At 46.7% G+C, this 23,139-nt stretch overlaps 1 protein-coding gene across 11 annotated transcripts in view; it reads right to left on the reverse strand.

Annotated features, from left to right (window-relative positions):
- The window catches only part of SLC39A11 (solute carrier family 39 member 11), a 564,735-nt gene that overhangs the window by 76,716 nt on the left and 464,880 nt on the right, over positions 1–23,139 (reverse strand). For all 11 annotated transcript variants that reach the window (XM_054535708.2, XM_054535705.2, XM_054535703.2 and 8 more), the window contains one exon: positions 15,353–15,422. In XM_054535708.2, the coding sequence (XP_054391683.1) occupies positions 15,353–15,422 (70 nt within the window). The remainder of the gene's footprint in view (positions 1–15,352; positions 15,423–23,139) is intronic.

A 23,139-nucleotide genomic window follows, 5' to 3' on the forward strand; every position in this document is an offset into this window, starting at 1 on the left:
TCTGCCTGCTGGGTTCAAGCGATTCTCCTGCCTCAGCCTCCTGAGTAGCTGGGATTACAGACGCATACCACCATGTCCGGCTAATTTTTGTATTTTTACTAGAGACGGGGTTTCACCATGTTGGCCAGGCTGGTCTTGAACTCCTGACCTCAGGTGATCTGCCCGCCTCACCCTCCCAAAGTGTTGGGATTACAGGCAAAAACCACCACGTCCAGTCTTGACTGCTGCCCTTACTAGCTACGGGGCTGTGGACAAGGTGCATCTCAGTGCCTCAATTTTCTGGGTCTGTAAAACGGGGCTCATCTTGGGTCCATGTGTGATGATTCAAGAGAATGAAGGTAAAAGACAGCACAGGACTGGGCACACAGCAAGCACTCAGCAGAGCTCCCCTACATAACACTCGTCATTACTGTGGTTCATGGACTAAGATGCAGGATGTGGCTCCTAGAAAGGCCCCTGTCATGATGATGCTTCTGTGTTTGAGAAACAGAACTTTAAAGGTTAAAATTGGCTGGGGGTGGTAGCTCATGCCTGTAATCGCAGCACTTTGGGAGGCCGAGGGGGACAGATCACTTGAGTTCAGGAGTTCGAGACCAGCCTGGCTAACATGGCAAAACCCCATCTCTACTAAAAATACAAAAATTAGCCGGACATGGTGGTATGCGTCTGTAATCCCAGCTACTCAGGAGGCTGAGGCAGGAGAATCTCTTGAACCTGGGAGGCAGAGGCTGCAGTAAGCAGAACCTGGGAGGCAGAGGCTGCAGTGAGCAGACATGGCGCCATTACACTCCAGCCTGGGCAACACAGCGAGCCTCCATTTCAAAAAAAAAAAAAAAGTATACCCTGTAACTCAGCTGTGCATTAAAAAATTATCTTTTTCCCTCAGATATTATTCTGTCCCAGGGCCCCCATTTCCATGAAGTAGCCAAAGAAAAAAAAATTGGTCAATCCAAAGGAATTCAGTATCTTCCAGTATCAATTTCTTTTCCATGCTAATGATTATCTTTTTGGATAATACTTAGGAATTCAAGATCAAGATCCCTCCTAGGGCTGTGATTTCCTTCTCTCAAAAAGACTCCCCTTCCCTCCCTGCCCTTCTCTCCTTGATGGCTTCTGCACACAGGGAAAGACAACAGGGAAGCAAAAGTCAAGGGAACACATTTTAAAAATACACCATCCAATTTCGAGAAACTAGATTTTCAACAAATGAAAACAGCAGCAGAATAAATTGCAGAGTCCAGATCATCTTGTTGCATTGCCCAAGGGAGTTCAAACGGATTAGCTTGTATCAAGAGCATAATTACAAACCAGGTATTATTATGCAAGGTTTTCATATTGTTTTACAGAATCTGAACTGGGGTGGGGTGGGGGAGGGAAAAAGTAAGGTCTTTGGAAGGTCTTTGGTCTCTCTGTTTGGAAGACAGAAAAGACTTTGTTTTATCCTGAGTTCCTGAGTTCATGAACTAATTTCTGGTGGTAAATAACACTTTTTTTTTCTTTTTTGAGACAGAGTCCCGCTCTGTTGCCCAGGCTGGAGTGCAATGGCACAATCTCAGCTCACTGCAACCTCCGCCTCCTGGGTTCAAGCGATTCTCCTGCCTCAGCCTCCCAAGTAGCTGGGATTACAGGTGCCTGCCACCACACCTGGCTAATTTTTGTATTTTTCAGTAGACACAGGGTTTTACCGTGTTTGCCAAGCCGGTCTCTATCTCCTGACCTCAAGTGATCCACCAGCCTCGACCTCCCAAAGTGCTGGGATTAGAGGCATGAGTCACTGCACCTGGTTGCACTTTCTAGAAGGGTGATCTCTCATAAAATAATTCACTGACCATGGCAGTCTACGATTGCATCTTTCCTTCAATGCCTTCACTTTGAAAAATATAAAAGGTGGCCGTCCTTCATCAGTCTTTATATATTTGGGGGATGTCTTCATTGTCCAACAAAGCCCAACAGTCTCATAGCCATGGATACAATCTGCGTCTCTCACATGATGCACATAGAAACTGAGGCACATACAGTAAGGACCGAGTGCGCTGTCAGGTTGTCAGGTGCTTGTCAGGTGAAGTCCTAGATGCTTCATAGAGAGATGTCACCAGGAGGACAGAGTGCTGAAATGAGCACGTGTCTTAATATCCCTGCCGGGATTTTCTTTGTCTTTGGAGGAGTGTAAGAGTGTGTGTGTGTGTGTTTGTGTGTTTGCAGCCTAGCTGTCAGGAGGTCTGGATTAGAGAATTTCTCCATCCTTCAAAGGAAAACCATCTTTCAGAGTAAGTAGTAGCAGGAAGAGATGGATGACAGTAACTGGATTTGTAATACCAGTGAGGCCAACCCCAAACACACACAACCATCACCCTACATGTGGATTGTCTGTGCTAGGAGAAGAAAGTACAGGTGTGAAGAGTGCTAACTTCAGAACACCCCAAAATCAACTAGATTTTTCTTTTTGCCATTTTTGAGGTGATACATTTACTTTTCGAATGACTTCCATTGAATAATGTTATTTGTTCCATCAGTCCTGGGGAGTGAAGAAAGTGGGTGGTAAAAGTCTGCCAGACACAGATGAAGCCAGACTAAGATGGAACCTTGTGGACAATCTCAGGTTAGCAGGTAATCAGATCATTCACCCATCTGTCCATCTGTTTATCCATTCAACCCGGAGATTCACAAGCACCAGGCTCCATGATGGCATATTTTGTAGGCAAATGGCTATTAAGTTCTTGATTCTCCTCCACATGTTCTGGAAAATCACCAGGTTTCCAGGTAATGATGGGATTGTATTTGTCAGCACAGAGCTGGGGATGTGGAGGACAAAGTCTCCAAGGAGTGGTTCTTCTTCCCTGGTAGGATTACTCAGTCAAAGAAAAATCTTAGATGTGCAACTATTGGTAGATCAGTGGTGCTAACACAGGAGCACACATCTTACTGGCAAAACACTGTCCCTTTTTTTTTTTTCTGTAAAACGTTGCTCTTATTGGGAGCTTGAAAAGCATTATCATAAAAAGCCATGGGAAGGGAGAAGGGGAGAGGAAAGAGAGGGACAGAGGGGGATAAGAATTGCCCAGGTTTGGACAAGGACTCTGGAGATGAGGCCCAAGACGATTCATTTCTCCCTGTTCGCTTCCCAGCCCTCAATCCCATCTGGCTCCTTTCATTTGAGTTTTCTATTGTAATACACAAAACAGATAATTTTCCAAAAGCTTGCTCAAAAGCTTCCAGGTGGTCCAAGAATGGGAGGGGCACTTCTTGAAGTTCAAATGGGACAAGAGAAAAAATATCAAGAAAGCGGTGCGGGGGAGTAAGCTTCAGAGGGGAAGCTGAGACAATGAGGAAAGCAGACCTTCTGAGACATCCTGGATGTTCCCTCCACCCTCTGAAATGGAAACATGACCAGCTACAGACAGATCAGCTCTTAGAGGGGAGGAAAGAGCCCCAGGGTTCAGGAACCAGGAGCTCTGACTTGAATCATCCCTGATGACTTCCTTTTCCACTCTGAGACTTCAGTTTCTCCACTTATAACATTAGAGACTTGGGCTAGATCAGGGGTTTTCTGCCAAGTGCAGAGGGGAACTTTCAGGGAAAGAGTGCTATCTATTCCATCCAGAGTGTGCGCTTAGGAACTTGTTCCAAAAGCTCAACTGCTAAAAAAAAAAAAATACTTAAGAGGCAAGACGATCTTTCAAAATCATGTCCAGCCCACCAGTCCTACAAATTCAAGCCTGTTTTCCCAGTTGCAATGGATGAAATAACTATCCTAAGTTCTCTCTCTCCAAAAATATGAATCCTGTGCTCAGTGAATCTCTGTGGATCGAAGGGATGGATGGATGGACAGACTGATAAATGACTTGATGGCAAACTACATAAGATGGTGAGAACCTGTTTGATCCTGGTCTGGCTTTGCCCATGCATCCGGTGGATTTCCTTGGCCTGGCTCACTTTCTTCACTTCCCAGAACGCATGGAATAAATAACATTATGTTTTTAAGTCACTAGAAAAGTAAATGTCACCCTCTCACCTCAAAATGGCAAAAAGAAAAACTGAACTGATTTTTGGGTGTCTGGAAGTGAGGACTTTTCGCACCTCTATGCTCCTCTGCGAGGGTAGACCTAGCAGACCATCAAAGACTTGGAGTAGCTTCTTACACTTTAACTGGCCCATTTCACATTTCTATCCCTCTACGTAGGGTCACATAAAAGCTACACTTTTATTCCCGACATGGGAAAATAAGACAATAATGAGCTTTATAAGTACTGAATTAAATGGGGGGGGTGAAAAATCAGGGTACAACAGCCAGAATATAAGGATGTTACTATTTTGACAAATGTCCAAAGCAAAGTTGGACATGTCCAAAGTTACATGGAACTTACATATATGGTCCTTAGCCTTTTGCAGATACACCTTCTGTACAAGCCGAAAATGGGTTGGGATAGCAACACACAGTCGCCTTTCCTGGTCAAACTTTTTCCTTCTGGTACTCTGTCTACCAACCTATGATGCCAAGCTACCGCGTGGTGGCGCCGTTTGTCCACCGCTGCCAGCTGGCACTTTCAAATTCCACTATGCAGTGTGGGAGGATGAGCCAGAAAAATTGAAGAGAAGGAGCTGCCAATAGATCACTCTAGAATTCCAGACAGGGTAGTGTGATAGGTTCAAGAGAAGAGCTTGCCTGCATAAAATAAAATTGAGAGCACAATGTGTGATTGCAGATAAAGAATAGAACAGGATTGTGCCGAAGTGACTGAAGGATGGGAGGGGCGTTTTTCTGCTGTGAAAGGGTGGGAACAGTGGCATCAAGGTGTCAAAGTATTTTCTCCCCAAGCACCTTAGTGTCCTCAGGCTGGGTCTCCAATTCTCAGGTTAAAGGCCACTCTCCAGGGAGACCAGGCTGGGAATGCTGAGACCCAAGTTGCTAGGCAGGGAGGAGGTCAAGATCAGCAACTTTGAGGAAGGAAGGGTCTCCCTAAGATGCTCCACGAGTCTGGGAGACTGAGTGTTGCCCGGGGCAGGTCTAGGCATTGCAAGAGCAGCTGCATGGAGGCTTGGAGGGAGCCAGTGAAGGCAGCTTATTTGTTCAAAGATGTTAGAGTGAACTATAATTAAAATGTTTCCATGTGAGTTCTCTGAGACTCCTCCCCGCCACAACAATGAAGTCTCCTTTGTAACTTCTCTACATGTAACCTGCAAGCACGCTTTCAATAATCTACAGGATGCACACCTGGAGTCCCAGCTACTTGGGAGGCCAAGGAGGGAGGATTATTTGAGCCCAGGAGGTCAAGGCTGCAGCAAGCTATGATTGTGCTACTGCACTGCAGCCTGAGCAACAGAGCAAGATCCTGTCTACACACACACACAAACACACACATACACACACAATCTACCAGAGCAAAAGTAGAGGGGCTGCTTGGACAGGTAGACACACATGTAATGTATCTTACACATACAGACCTGCTCATCTACTGGCTAATGTTGATGAATGACCAGGAAAATATGTCAATTGCCATTTTTCTTTCTAAATAAAGGGTTGCTTTGTTAATTAATGGCTGCTGTCTTAAATAATTGTTAATAAATCAACGTATATACGTATAAGCCAGGGGAAAGGATTTATCTGACTTACGATCTTTCCTCTTTGATCAGAGAGGCAAACATATATCTTAAAATTGGTTTTGATGCCTCCATGTGTAATTTAACCAGCTATACTACATCCAAATGTAGACTAATCAACCGTGCATCCTTTACCAAGTGTCTGGGTGTTGATTAGCATTAGCTGGTCCGGTCATATCTTGGGGGTGTGTTTTGTGGACTATCCATGGCACACTAAAGTTCGCAGCCAGCCTCCTCTGCTGTGCACAGCCTGCTCTGGGATGGCCGCTGCACCTGTAGGTCAAGGCGGGTCCACAGACTACAAATGTCTCTTGATTTGTCTCTTGATTTGTCTCTTAGTCAAAGCTTAAAACAGGAAGTGGTATGTGAAGCCGAGTGTTTAAGCATAAACAGTCTTACTCTCCCTGCTGGTTTGAATGATGCCTGTCACTGAGTTAAGTGGGAGCTGAGGGCATGTCTCCTCTCCAGAGAACATGTTCTTTGAAGTGACGATACAGCAGAAAGGAAAACCGCTTAAGTATGCAATTCCCCAAGCACATATGGTCTGAAGAATTCCTCTGTGGTTGAAACATAAAGAAACTGCTATGGGACCAGAACAGAAAGAAGAGGCTGGGGCTGGGCACAGTGGCTCACTCCTGTAATCCCAGCACTTTGGGAGGCCGAGGCGGGTGGATCACGAGGTCAGGAGATTGAGACCATCCTGGCTAACACGGTGAAACCCCGTCTCTACTAAAAACACAAAAAAATTAGCCAGGCATGATGGCAGGCGCCTGCACTCACAGCTACTCGGGAGGCAGAGGCAGGAGAATGGTGTGAACCCGGGAGGTGGAGCTTGCAGTGAGCTAAGATCGTGCCACTGTACTCCAGCCTGGGTGACTCTGTCTCAAAAAAAAAAAAAAAGAAAGAAAAGAAGCAAGCTGTGTTTCCCTTGAACTACAGGCCTCCCTCTGCTGGCTGAGAGTCTTCCTAATTCAGGAGACAATGACCTCTGAATGAACACCTTGGTGCAAGCTGACCTGGCCAGGTAGGGAGGTGGACAGAGGTGAAGGAGCTGGGGAGGGCTCAGGGAAGGTGAGGAAGTAACGGCGTCTGTACACCAGATGGCAGCAGCCACACACACGATAGGCGAGGTGCCTGCCTGTCTTCTTCCTAGGTCAGAAACCCCTTAAGTGGGAACTGAAGACAGTGCCTTTTTGGAATAGTTCCTTTTCTTGTGGGTGGCTATAATGACACAGGCAATGTTTACATGAAGCCTCTTGCTTCAATGAACAGGGCACAAGCAAGAGGTCATAAAAAAGACAGTTGGCCTCAGAGTATTTAATGATGAATCTGGGCTACAAACAGGGATTGTGTCCACTAAATTAGGGGTCTACAACGATTTCTGAAAAGGGTCAGACAGCGAGGTGTGGTGGCTCACGCCTGTAATCCCAGCACTTTGGGAGGCTGAGACAGGCAGATCACTTGAGCTTAGGAGTTCGAGGCCAGCCTGGGCAAACTCAATCTCTACAAAAAATACAAAAATTAGCCGGGTGTGGTGGCATGTGCCTGTAGCCCCAGCTGCTTGGGAGGGAGGCTGAGGTGGGAGAATCGCTTGAGCCCAGGGTGTCGAGGGTGCAGTGAGCCATGATTGCACCACTGCACTACAGCCTGAGTGACAGAGTGAGACCCTGTCAAAAAGAAAGGGAAAGGGAAGGAAAAAAGGAACGGGGAGGTCAGATAGCAAATATTTTCAGCTTTGCAGACTAAATATTTCCAGCTTTTCAGCCTTAAGATTTCTCTGGCCATTATGCAGATCAGCCACTGTAGCACATATGGAGCCACAGACAATATGTAAACAAATGGGTATGCCTGTGCTCCAATAAAGCCTCATTTCCAGAAACAGGTGTTGGGCCAAATTTGGCCCACAGACCATAGTTTGCCAACCCCTCCACTAAAGGAGTCATAAACTATCTGGCTCAGTTAGCTTGGTGCACATGTACCCTGGGCCTGTACTGGGTAACGCTTTCCCCAATCTGTGTAAATGGAGTCCTTCTCCCCTCTCAGTCCACTCCACAGCACAAGATTAACCTACGTCTCCTCGTCACTTGGACTCAAATTCTCCCTTCTCCCTTCCACGCAACAACAAAATCAGCTGGTAAACGCTGTCTGTGGGTTCTGTGCGCAACAGCTCTTCCTGGGATCAGTCCTTATTCTCACGGTCACCACAACACCCAGTATCTTCTTCATTGCTGCTAAAACACACAGCAGTGGGGTGGTCTGTAAATATTCTGTTTCGATTGCTGCATTCTTCACACTGGTCTGTCTCCCCCACCTGCTCTCCCAGATTATTTCATCTTAGCCAGATGCATGTTTGAGTTACCTCTTGGGTGATGTCTCTTGCTTGCATCAGAACCCACCATAGTTGCCAACTTTTTGATGAGTAATGCACCTGTTTCTTTCCTGCCTCAATCCAATCCTTTATTTATTTGTTTTTATTTTTTTGAGGCACAGTCTCTCTGTGCCCAGGCTGGAGTGCAGTGGCACGATCATGGCTTACTGCACCCTCAACCTCCCTAGGCTCAGGTGGTCCTCCCACCTCAGGATCCAGAGTACCTGGGACTACAGGTGCATGCCACCCCACCTGGCTATTTTATATATATATATTTTTTGTAAAGACAGGGTTTCATCACATTGCCCAGGCTGGGCTTAAACTCCTGGGCTCAAGCAACCTGCCTATCTCAGCCTCCCAACATGCTGGGATTACAGGCATGAGCCACTGCAACCAGCCAATCCAATCCTTTAGACATACCTTCTCTAAAGCACCAGAAAATTCTATCTCAGTCATATCGGTTTTTCCACCAGCCCTGAAAGAACCTTGGCACCTACCTTGGCATTTGCTCAGAGCACTACCTGCCCTTATCATCCCCTTAGCCAAGCAGACCACCCCTATGCTCCTGATGAAATGTAGCCCATTCTATGAAGAGCCCCTGAGAGGAGCAAAAAGCTTGCCCGTCTTCTACTGGTTTCTTGGTCTGGCTTGGATCAAGCCCTTTGGAGCTTGGACTGTGTTAATCTTACACTGCCTATGGGCTTAGCCGCCCATTAATAAATTACTATGGGTATCTTTTCTGCTATTGACTTTCAATTATATCACATCGGCGATGTGGTCTGAATGGCATTGATCTTGGGGTATGTATTCTGACTCTCTCTGTGGCAGAGCACTCTAATCCATTTTAGGAACCCTCACATGGCTTGAAATGAATGTAAGCTTTCTAATGACTGGGCTAGAGTTTATATATGTCCACTGCATGCATTCTGTTAACTTAATATCTGCGTCATCTACAAGTATCAGACAGGGACATTAAACTCCCCCACCATGATTGTGTTTCTCCTTGCAATTCTGATGATTTTTCCTTTAAACAGTTTGAGGCTTATGTTGCTAGGCGCCTACAAACGCAGCATCATGATGTCATCCTGGTGCATTATTTCCCCTTTCCTTAAGTACTGACCTTTATCCCTTATCTGGCTTTCTGCCTTCAAGTCTGGTTTGTCCGAGACAAAAATATAATACCTGCTTTCTTTTGATCAGCGTTTGCCTTGTATCTTTCTTCCTTTCTTTTCAACTTTACCGTGTCATATTTTAGGTGTGCCACTTGTTAATCACTTAGAACTGAACATTTAAAAAGCAAAACCTCTTTGAAGAGATGAATTCCACCATCTGACAGCTGAATTATTTCACTTTGATTTTCCATCTCTCTTCCCAGTGTTTATTCGTTCATGCATTCTCACTTCCCTCCTCCATCCTATACCACTCTCTCTCGTTAGTAATTATCCTTTTAGATTCACTAACATATTTATTATTTTTTGAGACAAGGTCTTGCTCTGTCACCCAGGCTGCAATGCAGTGGTGCAATCACAGCTCACTCTAGCCTTGACCTCTCAGGCTCAAGTGATCCTCTTGCCTCAGCCCCCTGAGTAGCTGGGACCACAGACGCACACCATGATGCCTAGATGATTTTTTTTTCATTTTTTATAGAGATGGGGTCTCCCATCTCTATACTCAGCTGAGTAATAGGAACTACAAGTGTGTGCCACCTCGTCCGGCGAATTTTTTGTATTTTTAGTAGAGACGGGTTTTCACCATGTTGGTTGGGCTGGTCTCGAACTCCTGACCTCAGGTGATCCGCCCGCCTTGGCCTCCCAGTGCTGGGATTGCAGGCGTGAGCCACTGCGCCGGGCCAGCCACGCCCATTTTTTTTACGTATTATTTAGGGCTACCTTGGCACTTCCACGATAGTCAGTCAAGTAGTTGTGACAGAGATTATATGGCCCACAGGCCATCTGGAATTTTAAGAGAAAGTTTGGCCGCTTCTACCCTAGAATGGCAGTTACTTTTTCTTGGCATTTTGAAGACAGCATTCCCTTGTCTTCAATTAGAGCTCAGAAATCTGTGAGTTGAACTGTCGTTTCTGCGTAGAGAATCCGTCTCTGGCTTTGGTATCTCCAGATTCTGTCCCAGTCCCTGGTGGATACGGTTTGGATCCGTGTCTCCGCCCAAATCTCATGTGGAATTGTAATCCCCAATGTTGGGGATAGGATGTGGTGGGAGGTGATTTGATCATGGGGGTGGCTTTCCTGTTCGTGTCTTTTGTAAAACTATTGTATTATTATAAATCTATCCCTTATTAAGTATTAAAAAGTGCTTTCATTTGTGCAGACTTATACAGTTTTTTTTTAAAATAAACCTTTCATTTTAGATTAGCTTTAGGTCTACAGAAAAGCTCAAAGATAGTACAGAGAGTTCCTGTTTACCCTGCCCTCAGTTTCCTCTATCGTTAGCATCTCACTTTGGATGGAACATTTGTTACAACTAAGGAACCCATATTGGTGCATTCCTTTTATTGTTTGTTCATTTGAGATGCAGACTTGCTCTGTTGCCCAGGCTGGAATGCAATGGCGTGATCTCGGCACACTGCAACCTCCACCTCCCAGGTCCAAGAGATTCTCCTGCCTCAGCCTCCTGAGTAGCTGGAATTACAGGTGCCCACGACCACGCCTGGCTAGTTTTTTGTATTTTTAGTAGAGACGGGGTTTCACCATGTTGGTCAGGCTGGTCTCGAACTCCTGATCTCAGGTGATCCACCCACCTCGGCCTCGCAAAGTGCTGAGATTACAGGCCCTTTTCTTAATTTTTTTTTCTTTTTTCTTTTTTTTTTTTTTTTTTTGAGACAAAGAGTCTTGCTCTGTTGCCCAGGCTGGAGGGCAGTGGCGAGATCTCAGCTCACTGTAACCTCCGCCTCCCGAGTTCAAGTGCTCCTGCCTCAGCCTCCCAAGTAGCTGGGATCAAAGGCACCTGCAACCACACCCGGCTAATTTTTGTATTTTTAGTAGGGATGGGGGAGTTTTGTAGGCCAGGCTGGTCTTAAATCTCTGACCTCAAGGGATCCGCCCGCCTCGGCCTCTCAAACTGCAGGATTATAGGCATGAGCTACGGCACCTGGCCACGTGCATTACTTTTAACTACACTATACAGTGTATTCAGATTTCACTAGTTCTGCCCTAACGTCTCTTTTCTGTACAAAGATCCCATCTAGAACAGCGCCTTGCATTTAGTCTCCTTCGTCTTCTCTGGACTGTTTCTTAGACTTCCCTTGTTTTGGGATCATCTTGGCAGTTTTGAGGAGGGCTGGTCAGGTATTTTGTCCCTCGGTTCGGGTCTGTCTGATGCATTTCTCCTGCAGTTTTATTATTTCTAGTTTTGTGAGTGCTATCTTTCCTGCACAGCGGCATGTTTCCCTATGTGGTTTGTCTCTATTTTATTTTCTATTTGAGCGTATGTGTAACCACACTTAAGAGTCCCCCTCCTTGCCCCCAGGCATCTGGTGTGGCTGGTTAGTGGAAGAGTTAGGGCTTTGTGTAGGTAAGGACTTTATGTTTGTTCCTGCTAGAGCCTGAAAGATTTCTATTATCCTAGGCCAGTATTTATGTTCTTTATTCGAGGTTTCTGGTACAAGATAGAGTATAAAAGTTTGTACTGTACACCCTTGTGTAATGCAGGTCTAGGTGTTCCTATCCTGCACATCGTTTACTATGTCCTATACCCCGTCTCTCTGTCCAAGATCCTGGAGAGAGGACAAGCTGCACATGCAAGTTCCTGGACCAGTGGTGGAGTTTTATAGTCCCTTTTACAGAAGGCAATGCCTACAAGCCCTGATCTTTAGGCTGGGCTGTTTCAGTTCCCGCATGAGGTCCAACCCTCAGTCCTTTGAACCTCTATGAGGATCTGAAACCATCTACCACGGTGTCTTTGATTTTTCCCTTTATTTCTAGCATCTGGCATTTCTTTCTCCTTAGTCCTTGGCTGTGTAGTAAAAACCATGTTTACTAGTTTGTTTGTTTGTTTGTGGTGGGACATCCATGTCAGCTGAGCTCACCATGTTACTGGAAGTACCAGTGACAAATGTTCAGCTTCTTGGAATAGTTTTTTCATACAAATTGTGTTTTCTGCAATGACTAGAACAATATGGGACATATACCAGTACTCACTAAAGAAGGGGTGCATGAATGAATGAATGAATGAATGAATGAATGAATGAGTGGAGACCAGGACTGCTCAGAAGATAGCTAAGCATCTGCAGCCTCCGTGGAGGCTGGACTGGCTGAGTCTGGGAGACTCTGGGCAGGCAGGGGCTGGTGCACAGTCCCTCTGCCTGGCACTCTGTGTTACAGTGGTCCTGGCCTCATGCGGCCTTATTCAATGCTGAGGACCACATGATTTCACCAATGGTTCATCCAACAGGGTTGCCTGTTCACTTTCTACTTTCATCATCTTACAGTGTCAGTGCCTTTTCTTTTCCCTCTTGAAAGAGGGAACTGAGAATGAGTGTGGGTGGATTTACTGCAATTGATCAAGCCAAAGTCTCATCCTGGATTGCAGGTGGTCATCTAAGGCAAGATACTGCCTTGGTGTATGAACCCCATAGCAGCCTGTTTCTGCAGGGCTGGCTTCTCTGGACTCTACCCACAAGCACAGAAGCTGGTTCGAAAGCCCCAGCATTATGAGACAACTGGAAGCTGCAGCCCTTGACCTCCTTGTGTCAACAGGCACAACACTGGCCCTGACCTGCTGTTGGCTGAGCATTCTACAGCCTTGCAGGGTGGCAGGCTCTGCCTGTCCAGGCTACAGTTCAGCAAGCACCTTTCCCTCTTGGCTACTCAAGTAGGAAGTCCTCACTCTCCACTACCCTATGGTCCCTATCCTCCCATGAAATCCTATGTGTAGTGTGAACTAAAGGCAGAGAAAGCTAACAAGCCTTGGCCCAGGGGCTGTTCTACATCTTGCCACCCAAGAAGACGACGGCAGACATTTAGAAAGGAGGGAATCACAAACTCTACACGATTTTCAAAGTGGGGAGAATGGCTGAAGGGTCTGCTTGAGGGAATGTTCTTCCCTTGTTCCTTCTCTGCAGCCTGCATTGCAGGGGCCCCCTGGCCCCAATACCCTGTGGACATAGTGGCAATGGCAGCAGAGCTCCGTCATTCCTGCCCCTCAGGCTGTGACAATAATGGGTCAGGTGTGGGGGCATATGGACCCTCCAGTGATGCTTGTATAGCAGAGGGTCTCGTGAGGCTGCCCTGACTCCACTCCAGTTAGAGGATTCTGTCGAGGGCTTTTATAACTGAGAGAGAATCTGTTTGGTCCAGGGAAGAGAGGAGCTGAGTTGGAAATATTTTTGCTCCACTTTCTTCCAAAATACTTATAAAGATTGGCAGAAAGTGCAGGTGACAGAATAGAAGAACATTGGAGTTGACATGATGATGTTGTGGGGGACGTGGTGCCACCAGACAGAGAGCCTGGCCTGTGAGTTCCATGCCTGGGGCACAGCTGTCACTTGCTGGACACAGACCTTCTGCAGCGTGTGCGGTTTCCTGTGCTCTGGGAGGACTTGGCCTTTGAATGTTTATAAGGTCAGACCCTCTGGGCTCTTCAGCCCCGTGGATACTGCTTGACTCTGAAGTCTCTTGTGGTCTAGTGGAGTCAGGATCAAAACTGTTGTGCCAGGGGTAGAAGAGCTACATGCCCCCACCCCAGGCCCCGCACTTAGAAGAGCAGTCTGCAGGGTGTGACGAGTCACCATTAGCCACCATTAGCCCTTGTTTTGGGTGACATTTCTTACATTCTAAAGGCTCTGCCCTCCTTGTCTACCATCTCATGTGATTTTCACCATAGGCATCATTTTAATGAATGACTTGGGAGTCTGAGAGGCAGGAATATGAAGTTGAGAACAAGAAAAGTTTTGCCCTAGAACATTCCAGCCCATGCACATATTCGGGGCTTCATGGAGCAGGCACGCCTCTTCACATACAGCCTTAGAATTCAGCGACCAGCAATGACTACATTTAACACACAGGGGCTCCACTTCAGCTGGGGAAACAGATGCAAGGAAGTGGCCTGAACACAGTCCTCAGGGTGCATAAACAGGCCCCACGCAGGCTTGGTAACCGGGGAAGGATGGAAAAGGGGTTATGTGAGAAATTCGTTTCTGACAGTCACGATCAATGGGTGCAGGAGGGAGTGCTATTTCCTTGGGGGAGTCAGGGAGAATATTTTGGGACTGCATCAGTCTGAAGACAGTGAATGAGCTACATGAGTGATAAACCAGTCGCCCTTGAGCTACTGCACTGAGTTACGTTTTAAAATAATTGTGAATTCAAGTACCTTTAGATAGTGCGTGTGCTGTTTAAAGTTCGCCTTATTCCTCATGGTTCCCAGCGGTCTTCACCTGCCTGTCTCCACCCACTTTGATGATCTTTTAGTCCCCTGAAGCCACTTGAGTTTGCTGCCCTCAGATAGAAGGCTCCACCCTGCAGAGTGTGGCATTTATGGCTTTATGGGCCTGGGTGGACCATGGAGACCACACCTGCACGATGTCTAGAGAACAGCGTGTGATCCCAAGGCTGTGACCTTACCTATGCCCTGTTTATTTCCAGGCAGGTAGAAGAGCAAAGAATTTACAAGACCCAGTGCTTCTGTATGGAAGGTGAGGGAAAACGCGGCATTGAGAGTGACGGCAGGGTTGGCTTGGTCAACTGGGTACAGCAGTGACAGAGAACCCTGGAGAAGGGGCAGGTTCTACATGACAGCAGATGGAGAAATATAGGAACATATTCGAGAAAAAAGACTCAGCTGGAGCTTGACTTGGGTATCATCAGCAAACACATGGAAAATAAAGTCACAAGAACGGAGAAGATTGCCCAGAAATGGTGTGTTCAGTGAGAAGGAAGGATGCTCTAGATACAGGTCCCCAGGAACATCACCTCTTAAGAACAGGTCATAGCATGAGAAGCCCACCACCAAAGGGCCTTTCCAGGAGCAGGTGGAAAGAGAGAGGGAAACCAGGAGAGCCCAGCATCAAGAAAGACAAAGGGAGGGCTTCAAAAAGGAAAGGCCTGAAGAGTGTCAGCGGCTGCCTTTGTTTTTTGTCGTCAGTCTTCACACCTTTGAAGCGCTTAGAGTACAGTTTGCGATTCTATCCGTGCTTTGTTTTCAAAATGATCATCACCCACTTAATAGCTCATTTGAAAGACTCCTCTCTTAGGAGACTCCTCTCTCAGCGACGGCCTTCACTGGACCCCATGCGGCCTCCATCAGTCTTGGTCCTGTGGGGCTGGGGTGCTGAACAATAATGTACAGACAGCCCACCCAGGTGACACGCACACCCGGAGCACACCTGGGTGCAGAACCATGCTCTAGGGTCCCAGGGTGCTGGCTTACCTGGCACTCTCAAAGGTAGCAGATGCCGTCTTTTCTATAGCCCCAAATCCAACTCCAACAGCGAGACCCTCTGAAATAGATGTAAGAAAAGCAAGAGGGGTTAGGAATATTTCCCCATAAGGAACATCACCATCACTGTCACCGCGTCAAGTAGGACTGCATGAGGTTGCCAGTCACAGAAAATCATCCTAACAGCAGCTTAAACCCAGGGAAACTAAGGCATGGGGGCCAAATGGCTGCTTCTCTATGGCCTGCAACCTAGGAATGATTTTTGTATTTTTTAAGTAATTGAAAAAACAATGACTATTTCATGACATGTGAAAATTATATAAAATTTGGCCAGGCACGGTGGCTCAAGCTTGTAATGCTAGCACACTGGGAGGCCGAGATAGGCAGATCACCTGAGGTCAGGAGTTCGAGATCGGCCTGGTCAACATGGTGAAATCCCATCTCTACTAAAAATACGAGAGTTAGCAGGGCATGATGGTGCACACCTGTAATCCCAGCTACTCGAGAGGCTGAGGCAGGAGAATCACTCGAACACAGGAGGCGGAGGTTGCAGGGAGCCAAGAGTGTGCCACCGCACTCCAGCCTGGGTGACAAAGTGAGACTGTGTCTCAAAAAAAAAAAAAAAAAGAAAAAGCAAATTACATAAAATTCAAATTTGAGTGTCTGTAAATGAAGTTGTATAGGCACACAGCCATGCTCATTGGCTGATGAATTGTTTACGGTGGGTTTCATAGTACATTAGCACAGTTGAGTAGTTGGGACAGAAACCGTATGGCCTGAAACCTAAAATATTTACTATCCGGACCTTTCATAACCCCTGGCCTAAACACACAGGGCTTTATTTATTAGCTCGTGCAACAGAAAGTCCAAGGTTGATACGGCAGCCCAATGATGTCACTGCAGACACAGGCGTCTTTAGTTTTCTTTTTTTTTTCCTTCATTCTCACCATTAGGTCCTCATAGTTGCAAAGTGACTGTGCTACCTCCAGACATCTCAATTACATCCTAGGCAAGAAGAAAGTAGAAAGGTAGAAACCTTTCTTTATCAAGTCTTTGTCTCATTACTCTGGAAGGAACGCCTTTCCCGGCATCCCTCATACCTCTTTGGCCAGAACAGGAGCAAACGCCCATCCCTGGATCCATCGCAGCCTCAGGCCCCAAATAGTGAGACTCCAGGACCAATTGAGGCCAGTCTCGATCCCTCTCTGGGGCTGGAAAAGAGTATACCCTGCCCATGCTCCCTGAAATCAAGGGAGCCACCATCCGAATAAACTGGGGTCTTGTTAGCAGCAAAGGAGGAGGGGTGGCATGATCACCACCACCAGCATGCATTTTTATTTTTATTTTTTAATTTTTTATTGAGAACAGAGTCTTGCTCTGTCACCCAGTCTGCAGTGCAGTGGCACAATCTCAGCTCACTACAAGCTCCGCCTCCCAGGTTCACACCATTCTCCTGCCTCAGTCTCCCGAGTAGCTGGGACTACAGGCGTCCACCACCACGCCCGGCTAATTTTTTGTATTTTTAATAGAGACGGGCTTTCACCGTGTTAGCCAAGATAGTCTCGATCTCCCGATGTCGTGATCCACCCGCCTCGGCCTCCCAAAGTGCTGGGATTAGAGGCGTGAGCCACCGCGCCCGGCCAAGCAAGCATTTTTATATGACTGCCCTTTGAAGAACATTCCAGCTTTCAAAGGAACCACCCTCAAATGGTGCAGACAGATGCGGTCTACACTGATGGGGTGGCTGGAGTTGAGCGTGCAGCATGGGGCTAGACAAGATGGGTTTTCACGTCCTTTCCTGTGGTACATGGGCTTGCCAAGTTCACCACCCACTCGCCTAGGGATCAGATGTGGGAGGATGATGCTGATCTGCGTGTATCTGATGGAGCAGCGAGGGTCACGGAAAGAAATGGACCTGACCCAGTGGCCGTGGACCAAAGGAGTGGAAGCACAGAGTCAGGACGCTTCTGACATCTGTGAAGAGGGCAGTGATTCCCCTTGATCCAAACACGAAGGAGAACTACTGAATTACCACCACTGTTCAGGAACAAGGCCAAGGGCTTTGGGGGTCAAATTCGAACTTTTTTTTAAGAAGAGGGAAGATATAAAAATCGACTGAGTGAGAGGAACTCGTTTTCTTTTGATTCATTGCCTCTTAGTATAGCCCATTTCTTCCTTGTGTCCTGTCTGTTTGAAGTGGGTCCAGGATGCTGGAATTGTGACACTGACTCCAGGAGACACCTGGGGACAAGAAGGCAGTGGAGACTTACCCCATGTTCAGGTGAAAGCACTCACCTGTGATGCAGTCTGGCTCAACAAGAGACCGCAATGGGGTCTGGAGCCCAAAGATCCTGCTAAGGAATAAGGTGTTCTTTTTTTTTTGCCTAATTTTACCCTTTGTGCTTGATCTCCTGCGGGGTCCTGATGGGATAGCTGTGATCACTGTAAGCTGCAGGTGGAGAATTTGGGATTTTTTTTTTTTTTTTAGATGGAGTCTCACTTTGTTGCCCAGGTTGGAGCGCGGTGGTGCGATCTCGGCTCACTGCAACCTCCACCTCCTGGGTTCAAGTGATTCTCCTGCCTCAGCCTCCCAAGTAGCAGGACTACAGGCATGCACCACCATGCCCAGCTAATTTTTGTACTTTTAGTAGCGATGGGGTTTCACCATGTTGGCCAGGCTGGTCTTGAACCCCTGACCTCAAGTGATCTGTCTGGCTCAGCCTCCCAAAGTGCTGGGAATATAGGCATGAGCCACTGTACCCAGTGAGAATCTGGGATTCTGATTCCCTACCAGGTATCTTTCCACTTATAAGAATTTTTATAACAACCAATGTCAGGACACAGAGTCCTGGGACAACAGAGGTGGAGGAAACCCCAGAGATCAGCCACTGTGACTCTTGGGCCACTGTCAGATTCAGAAGCCAGGCAGTCAGAGGGAGGTCTTTCCAAAACCAGACAGCAGCATCAAGCCTTCTGGGCCTGGCCTCTCAGCATGCACGTGCACACCCTAGCAGCCCGCAGAGAAGGCTCCAAAACCCTCCCTTTAACAGCTCTGAGGCTGAAGGTGGCTGGCTGGAGTCAGCACCACCAGAGCAACCAGGCTTTAAAATCGATACGCATTTTAAAAAATTATTTTTTATTTACAGTTGACTCTTGAACAATGCAGGGATTAGGGGTGCCAATCCCTTGCACAGTTGAAAACCCACATATAACTTTAAACTCCCCCAGAAACATTACTAATAGTCTAATATTGACCTTACCAAGAACATAAAGTCAATTGACACATATTTTTTGTGCTATATATATTATATACGGTATTCTTACAAGAAAGTAAGCTAGATAACGCTTCTTATATTCTTACAGTAAAGCAAGCTAGACAGAATTTCTTTTCTTTTCTTTTCTTTTTTTTTTGTTTTTTTTGGTTTTTTTGAGACGGAGTCTCTCTCTGTCGCCCAGGCTGGAGTGCAGTAGCGCCACTTCAGCTCACTGCAAGCTCCACCTCCTGGGTTCACACCATTCTCCTACCTCAGCCTCCCGAGTGGCTGGGACTACAGGCACCCGCCATCATGCCCGGCTTATTTTTTGCATTTTTTAGTAGAGACAGGGTTTCACACTGTGTTAGCCAGGATGGTCTCGATCTCCTCACCTCGTGATCTGCCCGCCTCGGCCTCCCAAAGTGCTGGGATTACAGGCGTAAGCTACCGCGCCCGGCCAGAATTTCTTAATGTTAAGAAAATCATAAGGAAGAGAAAATACATTTACAGTGCTGTACTGTATTTATCAAGACCGTATGTTTACATTGTCTGTTTATAAAGAGGAGTTGTCTGTCTGAAATGGCAGGCATCCATAGCTGCAGACTTCAAACTGCGGTACATATCAAGCAAGTTCATTTTTTTCTTATAACGTCATGACTTTTTTCTGCTTCTTGGGAGCACTTCCAGCATCCCTAATGGTACTTTGCATGGGTCCCAGGGTGTTATTCAAGGTTTACGGTATTGCACTAAACATGATGAAAACTACGTGAGAACTGAGAGAGATCACTTTTTACGGTAATATGCAATTCACTGCAGAGATGAACTGCTCATGAGGAGATGCTCAGTGTCACAAGGCTTTTTTTTCTATTTTTATTTTTTATTTTTATTTGGGACGGAGTTTCACTCTTGTTGCTCAGGCTGGAGTGCAATGGCGCAATCTCGGCTCACCGCAACCTCTGCCTCCCGGGTTCAAGCGATTCTCCTGCCTCAGCCTCCCGAGTAGCTGGGATTACAGGCAGGCGCCACCATGCCTGGCTAATTTTGTATTTTTAGTAGAGACGGGGTTTCTCCATGTTGCTCAGGCTGGTCTCGAACTCCTGACCTCAGGTGATCTGCCCGCTTTGGCCTTCCAAAGTGCTGGGATTACAGGCATGAGCCACCGCACCCCACCCAACAAGGCCTTTTAAGCAGACACCCACAACACTTGAGCTCACTGCAACAAGCAACAGGAGGTAGCTACAAAATTGTTACAGTAGTACAGTGGGCTGTAGTTAATTCTATGTAGTTATGACTTAATATTATATCATTTAAAAATGTTTTAATTTTTAAAAAAGTTTTTCATAGAGATGGTCTCACTAAGTTGTCCAGGCTGATCTTGAACTCCTAGCCTGAAGCCATCCTCCTGCCTCAGCCCCTCAAAGTGCTGAGATTATAGGCTAACACTGCATCTTTATGTTTGCTTACATTTCTCTTCACTGTGAGTGGCACCATATATGATCTGTGTTTGTGGGTATAATTTTTGATAAATTGTAACTTTTTATAATTTCACTGCAGGTATAAGGCTTACAGCCCAGTGTCTAGCATAGAAAGGGCCATCAGTCCCCCATTTCCCGAGGCAAAGAATCACAGAGAGATTAGGATCTTGAAGAGGAAGCCTAATTTGGAGCCTAGAGGCCTAATGTGAAGCACTAGTATTTGCATTAAAATGACTAATTCAAATATAGGTGGGAACTGTCACCTCCAGTCCACAGATCAGAGAGGGAAGGTGATGGGAGCTGGTCGGAGAGACACAGGTGGGTTCTGAGTCCGAGGCCCAGGGTGTTGGTCCTTCATCACTCCAGGAGTAGATACGATGAAAGCCACAACTCAAGTGTCAGAAAGGGGTGTGGATCCGTGTTCAATATTTTAAGGTTTGCCTGATGGATGCAACATCATCAAAAAGAGGTAGGCAAGAATGAGTACCCAGACGGGTGCGGTGGCTGCCGCTCCTGTAATCCCAGCACTTTGGGAGGCCGAGGTGGGCGAATTGCTTGAGGTCAGGAGCTCAAGATCAGACTGGCCAACATGGTGAAACCTCGTCTCTACTAAAAATACAAAAAATTAGCTGGGTGTGGTGGCTCGCACCTGTAATCCCAGCTACTAGGGAGGCTGAGGCAGGAGAATCGCTTGAACCCGGGAGGCAGAGGTTGCAGTGAGCCAAGATCGCACCACGGCACTCCAGCCTGGGCGACACTGTGAGACTCCATCTCAAAAAAAAAAAAGAGTATCCTACGTGAGGTGGCTGACACTGGTGAGAGCTGAATTTCAGGGCAGGCTGCGATGGGTATGCCTAAGGGTTTCTGACATCCTTTCCATTAGGGAGGAGGCAGCCTCGTTTGTGCAGCCCGAGTCGTAGGAGCTACCTGTGTCTAAGGTCATGAGAATATGAACTTGGAGAACATCTGACCTGCTGCCACCTGGCCAGTGTCCTGCCTTTGAGGAGTGCGGTATTTACAAGCCTGCTGTTCTCAACCTTGTCTGGCACTAACACACGCGAGACCATCAGTAACGGTGGGTCTGCAAGGCACAGATCTTCACCAGGGACCTTTGGGGAGAAACCAAGCAAACTACTTCCTGACACTAGACAGGCATATCCCTCCCTTTCAGAAAATTCACTTTCTAAAACCATAAACAACAGCTGGTTGAGTCTTTTGTTAAAAATTTTCTTTTGTTTTTTTCCTTTGTGTACACATTTAGTTTTGTTGTAACAAAGCAACTTGTACACTTTTAACATTTAAAACTGAGCATCATCTTTCCTTTCCAGTGAAACAAAAAGAAAATTTAAAAATAAATAGGAATAAAATTATAATAGAGAATATCAATTCCAAATAAGATCCTACAGGTTCTGCTGATTCTCCCGTTGAGTGTCAGGGCTCAAGTCATCATTAGCAGATAATTTATTTTAAAAGTGTCATCTTAAACTGCAAGGATGTCTGTCAAATATCACAATTAAACATGCCAAAGGAGAAGCCATGTTTTCAAAATGCCCAAAAAATTTTCTTCTAATTAGTCATTTTAATGCAAATAATAGTGCAGCCCAGAGTACTAGGACCCGTGCTAATTAGCAAAACAATCGCTTGGAGTAGTTTAGCTCGCAGCCTGAGCTTGCTGACTTACATAAATGCTCACAACAGCTTTGGGAGGTTGGGGAAGGGAGCACCCAGTGAGCAGATGAAGAAAAGGGCCTATCCTAGGTGACCCAGCTGGGGGGCTAGAGCTGGGCCGTGAACCGCAGTCTCTCATTGTTTCCTGCCCCCAAGCGACCTCTGCTGCCCATTTTGCTTGCAGCTTTCCCCCAGCTACAACATGGCCCCATGGGTAGTGAACACTGGCATCTGAGTCTCTGTACCCTGAAGAAGTTTGGAGCAAAGGGAATGCATTTTCCCTCCGGCCCATCCTGTACCTCGGGCCAGGCCAGTAGCAGCGGACAAAAGTTCACAAATGAGCATTCTGTGATGGTTTGCAAAGGAACAGGTCCTTTCTCTCAGGTCTCCAGTGGCCCTGGGGGGACAGAACCACAACTCCACGCTGCCTTAGGAGACATCAGCCCCCTTTCCCCCTGGATTTAGAAAGTGAAACAGGAAGAGGTCCTGGGGGAAGACAATGTATTTGTTACCGTGTCTGGAAACAGAGGTGATTCCTGAGAGCTAAGCTCATGAGAAGGCAGGACACGTTAGTTATGCATGCAGAAGGAACACCAAAACGAGAATTCAGGCCGACACTGAAGATCAACAGACGGTAGAAAGAACTCACTGGGGGGAAAAGGAAAGGAGGAAAAATGCCGACTGGTGCTCATGCCCCCGGTGTCCCACCTGGAGTGCAAATAGAAGAAACCCAACTCATACTGTGAATAAGTTCTTGCCCCTTTACACAGCTGCTGCCATTAGCTCAGGGAAAATGAACTGCCTGGCCTGGGTTAGTAAGTCCGACTGAACGCAGGGTGAGGCAGAGTCTGGAGGACAAACTTGAACATAAGCACCAAAGCGGAAGGAGCTCGCTCCAACCTCCTCCTGGGGCTGGAAGGCGGCTGTGCCTGCCTCTCTCCACCTCCGCATTGCCCTTGCAACTCCCTGCATGGCCTCCTCTGTGGGAAACAATGACAAAAATGGCATGGGCTTTGGTTGAGATAAACCCAGGCTCAAATCTTAGTTTATTATTTAAGGTTCTTGCAAAAATGAAAGGGGGATAATGCTACTTTGCTTACAGGATGACTATGTCAAATGAAATGTACCTGACAGGGCCTGTTCAGGGTTCCTCACTATTGACATTTGATTGTCGGGGACTATCCTGGCCACTGCAGGGTGTTTTGCAGCATCCCTGGCCTCTACTCACTAGATGCCAGTAGCACCTCCTGTCCCAGCTGTGACAAAGATGTCTTCAGAGGTTGCCAAATGTTACTTTTCTTCTCTCCCAATGAGGGATACTTGCAGAAAAAAAAAAAAATTAAACTATTATATTAATAGAACACTCTTAGAGTTTAAGTCA

Source organism: Pongo abelii, chromosome 19 (assembly GCF_028885655.2).
Source record: "Pongo abelii isolate AG06213 chromosome 19, NHGRI_mPonAbe1-v2.0_pri, whole genome shotgun sequence".
Lineage (NCBI taxonomy): Eukaryota > Metazoa > Chordata > Mammalia > Primates > Hominidae > Pongo > Pongo abelii.